A 7,102-nucleotide genomic window follows, 5' to 3' on the forward strand; every position below is an offset into this window, starting at 1 on the left:
CAAACTTGGAATTTTCATCTAATCACATAATGAAATTCAAAATGTTTGATCCAGAACATCCTTTGATACTCAAAGAAATCGGGAAAATCCTCAAAGTGCCATCTAGAGGAGTTGAGTTATATACCACCCATAATCGTATACAACACCTACCTCATTTCATTCCACGAAGGGCACTGACGTCTCTCTTTCTCAATTCAAATCTCAAACTAAGTACACTCTGTCAAGAAGGCCTTATTGACAGTGATGTTCGAATTGAATTTGAGACGTGGAAGGCAAGTATTCATCACAACATCTTCTTTCACAAAGATGATGATGACCATCTATTCGTGACTGAACTAGGACTTATGTAGCGCCTAAAGCAGTCAATACCGGTCAACATTGCTTTTCTAATGGCTTCACTAATGAATGATCTGAAGCAGGATCTTTCACAACCACTTCCCTATGGGGCACGTCTCACACTCATCTTCAAGTATCTTGATTTTCTCATCAACAACTCTTCTTCGTGTGGTACCCCTAGCGATGTCCTCGATAACCCAAAATCATGCAAATGAAGCACATGGCAGGTGCCATTGTCATGATTTCATGCATATTTCACGTGAGATATTACACATGTTGTCTTCATATGTTATCTTGAATAAGAGCATTTGTTCTATGTGTCCACTTTCTCTTAGGAATGAATAAAATTGTGTGTTTTTATGTTTTGTGGTTGTTATTTTTTTCCACCATGTACGATTCAGGGGGGAGCATGTGTCTTAGGGCGAGATTAGTTCCAGGGGAAGCTAACCTTTTTTGCTTCGACAAAAGGGGGAGAAGGTTGGATAAGTGATGTTAACACTTGTATGTATTTATATATAAATGTCCACCATCACTTATATATTTGTCATCATCAAAAAAGGGGAGAATGTTGGGGGAGAATGTGGGTTAACATGGGATTACGCTTAATGACTATACTAATCTTAACCCATAATAATAAGTGTTTTGATGATGACATATGCACATAGCTAAAGGTGATGGTAGACATCTTGACATAAATAAATAAGCTCACTAATCCACAATTGCTCTTACAAAGGACCAAAACCAAAAGAAAGCTAAAAATGAAAAACAGGGTACACGGCTAAACCACGGTCAACCATAGGTCAGACCGTAGAGACTTGCACCCCAGATTTACGAAATCTGAGTAACACGGTCGACTCCACGGCTGACCGTGGATCGACCACATAAACCTACTGTCCGGATTTTGATCAAAAAATGTTTCACAACTTTCGGGCATCTATAATTTATGAAACCTATTCAAACATGCATAGGATAGTTGTCTCCTTCATTCCCAAAGGAGTTTTGGTCACTAGAACACTAAACTTGGTTAATCACGCCTAATGACACCGTAATGACGATTAAGCATTGATTAAGAAAAAACACATAAGTGTTTTAGGAAAACATGTACATCTAAAATGTATCTAGACATTCTTAGGATGGTCACCAAGTCCCAACCAAGAGTTGCTCTTTCCTTGTACATATATGATGGTCACCAAGTCCCAACCAAGAGCATGCTTTATGATTAAACTGGGTTTGTGTCATCAATGACATGTTGACCAACCAATAGATTTAGCAAATGTGTTAATTACAAATAAAAGATTATGACAAAATTGAGATTGTCTCAAATAATTATCATGTCTTGTATCCAAGAATGTTAGACTTTCCACTTTGAGTATGATAAGTCATTATCAAGGCAATACATCCAGGGTAAATGGACATTTAATGCATATAGTACTTGTGTAGGATGGTGGGTATCTTTTTACAGGTGTTAAATGAAATAAAGTGTCCAAGGAGTGATGTCCAAAGCTGATTCAAATGGCTATACAACGGATATATATATTTTAGACTGGAACACCTGCGGTCGACCCACGGTCGATCGTAAGTCAGGCCGCAGACAGGGCTGACTTTTTATCTCTCCATATAAATAGCAAGACTTTGCATGCTACAACTCAAAATCATCAGAGAATCACAAAAACATAACTTTCATACATATGTTTGTGATTAGCAAGAGAAGTTTTATAATCTCATAGATTATGAAATGGGTATTTGTAAACTTACTTTCAGATTCTAATATTTGTAAGTTTGCATAGTGGTGTAATAATTCTTAGAATTGTCTTAGGATTATAATCACTAGAAAAGGGTGAGTCTTTGTACTTTGTAATTAGAAGCATATGCTAGCTTAGCTATCTTCTTCCTTAAAGGGAACTAGGGAGTTGATTAATCTCATTGGAGATTAATACTTGTCCAAGTTGAAGATAAGTTGATCTAAGTTGGAGGCAATCTTTCAAAGGTATAGAAGGATTAGGTTTGTTGTCTAAGAAGAAGTACAAGGCTTGTAAATCGAATCTCCACCGAATTTGGAAAAAGGTGCTTATTAAAGCAAGAAATCCCGATTAGTGAATCGGGGAGTGGATTAAGGTGGATTAGTTAACATTCACCCGAACCACTATTAATCCTTGTGTTTTTGTTCTTTACTTTACATTCTGCACTATTACAAACATAAACACACCACATATTGGTTTGAGTTGATTAAGGTGATCAAGTATTGTTCAAATCTTATTGATCATCGAAAAAGTTTTAAAAATCGTATTAAGTAACTATTCACCCACCTCTAGTTACTTACAGTTTTGTCTCCCCCAATTCCCCAAAAAAATAGTCTCATCCGCATATTGTAGATGCGAGAGTGGCACTTTTTCCGAACCAATATCAACCCCTTTGAACAAGCCACTATCTACGGATTTTTTGGTAAGTATGTTTAATCCTTCCGCCGTGATAATGAATAGGAAAGGCGATAATGGGTCACGTTGCCTAATTCCTCTTTCAAGTTTAAATTCATGAGTCGGTGAGCCATTGATTAGTACCGAGATGGAAGCCGACTTAAGACATGCGAGAATCCACTTCCTCCATTTAGCACCAAAGCCCATTTTTTCCATGATTTCTAAGAGGAAATCCCAATTTAGGCTATCAAAAGCCTTCTCGAACTCGACCTTGAAATTTAACTTTTTTTTTTATTTTTCTTTAAGAACTCGATCGATTCATTGGCAATGAGAGCGCCGCCAAGGATATATCTTCCTTTTATGAAAGCGCTTTGAACCTCATCAATAAGCCCTGGTATGACCTTTCTAATACAGTTTGACAACACTTTGGTGAGGATTTTGTAATATGATCCTATTAGGCTGATTGGTCGAAAATCGTTGAGTATAATAGGATTCAATTTTTTTGGTACCAACGTGATGAAAGAAGCATTGCACCCATTTAAAATCTCACCCTTATCCCAAAACCAATTCAAGCTTGCTAATAAATCATGTTTAATCAACTCCCAATGATGCTTGTAAAAGTTCAACTTAGAACCATCTGGCCTTGGAGCTTTCGAGCTACCATAATCGTTTAATGCCTCAAGAACTTTTTTCGATAAACGACACCTCGAGAATAGCAACCTGTTCAGTCGTAATGGCATTTGTTGGAAGTTGTAACGACCCAACCCGTTATCCGACGAAAAACACGCCTAATTTTTTTTTTGTGAGACTGTGCATTTGGACGGCGTCCAGTTATCTGGACGACGTCCAGCTCTGAAGGACTGGACGGCGTCCAAGCCTTTGGGACGGCGTCCAAATGAACTAAAATATTCTGCTCAGTTTTACATTTACACGAGAGTGGAAAACCTGCTTCCCGATACTTTCACACGAAAACACTTTCACAATATGTTATAATAATTAAAACTAAGAGTTTTCCATGATAAAACTGAGTTTTATGACACCGGGCAACATCGGCCGTTTTACGACTTTCGTACAAAATCACAAGTTTTCGACCACGTGAGTTTTAACATAAACTAAAGACTGAGCATGGTGATTGGGGATACGCTACCCAATCCTAATCAAATCCAAAAGCAAGATCTTCTAATCCCCACGCTTACCCGAGCCGCCAACACGCGAACCTATAAAAATATCAACAACGAGAGGGTAAGCTAATGCTTAGTGAATGTAAAGATACTATACACATACATATGCATAAAATGACTACGCATTACCAAGCACAAAGAGTAAACACATACCACCACCGCATAGCAAGCAAGCTATAAATAGGCACATACACAAAGTAGCTACACGCTACGAAAACTCCAAGCTAACGCCACAAGATTAGCTACAACACAACAATAAGTATATACGTGCATACACAAATAAATATACTCAACAACATCAACAAGGTTAACCCCTTAACCTCAACCACATGAAGGTTGGCCGAACATCACGCGCCTTAGTGAATTCGAACATCACGCGACTCACTACCTCCAAACAATTTGACTATTAAGGATGGCCGAACTTCACGCGCCTTTATGAATCCGAACTTCACGCGATTCATACCTTAGTCATACATCACAATAGGGTTGGCCGAACTTCACGCGCCTTAGTGAATCCGAACATCACGCGATTCACTACCCGAATCATCACCACGACAAAAGCTAGCAAAACCCATCGCCTAAGGGTTTATCCAATACACTAGCCAATCAGAACATCAAGGGTGGTAACCCAAAATGCATAAGCGTATCACATGGACCCGAAGCACAAGAGGAGTCAATTCGCCCACACATACATAGAGCAAACCCGAGCAAGGGTCACTCCCCACACACGCACCCATCGTATGCATACGTACACGTATAGTAAATTTACACTCACTTTAAACGCCTCGATGAAGTGCAATCCAATCCCGCAGCCAATGGAACATACCTATTCCATTTAACACATATCAACCAACATAATTAGGGTGGATTTACAAACCAACCCAGTTAACACTTAGTGCAATTTCGACCCAAATGCACCTCCAAGCACAAACCGCGCCCAAACTAACCAATAATCACCAACACAAGTGAAAATGGTCCTAAAACACCAATCAAACCCAACCATAAGTGTCAAACACTTATCTTCCCCAAATTGACACCAAAACCCTAATTTTGACCCATTTCAAAATTAGTCAACCAAATGTGCCCAAATGGGTTCCAACACTTCCATAATCACTAACACTAGTGGTTATACCCATTATCAACGCCTAATCATGGCCAAAAGGTCAATCAACCCAAAACCCCACATGTGACCACAATAACTAGTCATCATAAACCCACTTCATCATCTAAAAGGGTTTCACAACTAATCAAGCTCAAACCCTAACTTGAATATCAAATCTAACAAGTGAAATTCGGAGTTTGAACTTACCAATACTACCACAACGTAGCCGTGAACGAGATGAACAACTTTAGAACCCGAGCTTTGGCGAGAATCCGACTTCTTCTTCTCCAAATCAAGCTCTTTCTCTCACTAAAAATGAGTTTCTCTCACTAGGGTTTGAAGAGAGTGTTTGTGTGGGTGAATGGGATCCACAAATGGTTAATGGATCAGCTTTGAAAGCTCCAAATTGACACCCAAGTGAAATTACCAATTTGCCCCTTTTTAAAACAAAACTAACAGCTGGCCCGTCAGTTATGTTGGACGGCGTCCCAAATCTTGGACGGCGTCCCACCTTTCTTTGCTGGACGGCGTCCCAAAATTTGGACGGCGTCCCCTTCTACTGAAACAGGATCAGGGTCTTACAACTCTCCCCCACTTAAATTAGATCACGTCCTCGTGATCTCCATCACTTAACCAACCGGACCAACACTCAATGGTCCTCAAACATACGTTCTAAAACGACTTCCGCCATACTTATCGTTAATCTCGAGGATTGTCCCACTTACTATATACACACGTGTACGCATGCCGGAACATGCAATGCACACAACATCCGAAATCTATAACAATCACATAGAATACACGGAACCACCATGTATTCTTCTAACTCCTATAGGCAACTCTTTTCTATGAATCGCATTTACCACTAAATCGTCATCCGCGATTTATCAAATCCACATATCCGAGCACCAAAATCTTGCTCAATCCCTCACATCGGGAAAACTCATCCAATCTCGAACCGAGATACCAATCCCTTAGCGTACCCTTACCAAGTACATTGCTAATAGCAACCATGTCTCCACCTACGGTCAACAACCCGAACGATGAAGACCGAACAAAAACGAATCCTTACGGATAACACTTATCACTAAACATCCCTTGTAGTGCGCAATACGACCAATACGCAACTATCGTAACATCATAAGCAAACGGCTAAAACCGATAGCGCCCAAAATGACTATAGCAACGCTAGTCCCAAGGTGTACAAAATCGACTATTGTCACACCCGTAAAACATGTGAGCGAAACACGGCTATCGCATCACTGATCAGACAACATGGTCCTCACGACCCCACCATTGGTGTATAAGATAACTAATAGTTCACAACACAACCACATGAATGGTACTACCATTCCGATAACATTATACCACGCAAATACAACGTTACTCCCAAGGTGAAGTTAGTGGACTGAGTCAACGACCACAACCCACCCATCGCACATGTCATGACGAAGTAGTAAAACTACCAATACCATGACACACATGTGGCCCCCATCGTACTAAGGGTAGTGAAATCCTCACGCACGGATAACACTATAGTGCAACCTCACGCACGGATACACTAACCACACCCCACACACAAGCAAATAAATTATATATACATACATATAATTATTCCACTCACATCAAAAATCTTTGCACACGCATCACACGTACGTGTACACAACGCCACCACAATCGAGCAAGAACCACCTATATCGCAAATAGGCACAAAACAATAATTCTCTAGAAGAGATTCCAACACGCACATCCCTTAACCGAGGGATCTCACCTTGCTCGTCAAACACATTCATTTATCTTCCAACGAGATTCACCCTATTACCACCTCGGTGATAATTCAAATCCGAAACCTTAAGTACAATTTAACCGAAATTGTACTCTACCACAAATCGACCAAATCTAGGTCTCGACACAAATTTCGGATCTACTATGAGCATTATCCGAAATCTCATGCTAAAACCTCCTCCTACGGGAGTGTAACTCCCCCACTTGGAACTACGTTCCATAACCGCATCGCCGTGGTAACATCATCCATGATAATTACCACTCTCCGACATACGTGACCAATT

General features: G+C 40.0%; 1 protein-coding gene across 1 annotated transcript; it reads right to left on the minus strand.

The window, feature by feature from the left end:
- Nucleotides 1–2,504: 2,504 nt before the first annotated feature.
- On the minus strand, nucleotides 2,505–2,957 carry LOC139863853 (uncharacterized mitochondrial protein AtMg01250-like). The gene is made up of 2 exons (XM_071852454.1): nucleotides 2,657–2,957; nucleotides 2,505–2,521 (listed from the first exon to the last, which is right to left on the minus strand). The coding sequence occupies exons 1-2, from the start codon at nucleotides 2,955–2,957 to the stop codon at nucleotides 2,505–2,507; spliced, it is 318 nt and encodes a 105-aa protein (XP_071708555.1).
- Nucleotides 2,958–7,102: the final 4,145 nt, after the last annotated feature.

Source organism: Rutidosis leptorrhynchoides, chromosome 8 (assembly GCF_046630445.1).
Source record: "Rutidosis leptorrhynchoides isolate AG116_Rl617_1_P2 chromosome 8, CSIRO_AGI_Rlap_v1, whole genome shotgun sequence".
NCBI classification, from domain to species: Eukaryota; Viridiplantae; Streptophyta; class Magnoliopsida; order Asterales; family Asteraceae; genus Rutidosis; species Rutidosis leptorrhynchoides.

Coding starts and splice junctions, on each gene's coding strand:
- LOC139863853 (XM_071852454.1), bottom strand. CDS start 2,957: ATGGGCTTTGGTGCTAAATGGAGGAAGTGGATTCTCGCATGTCTTAAG.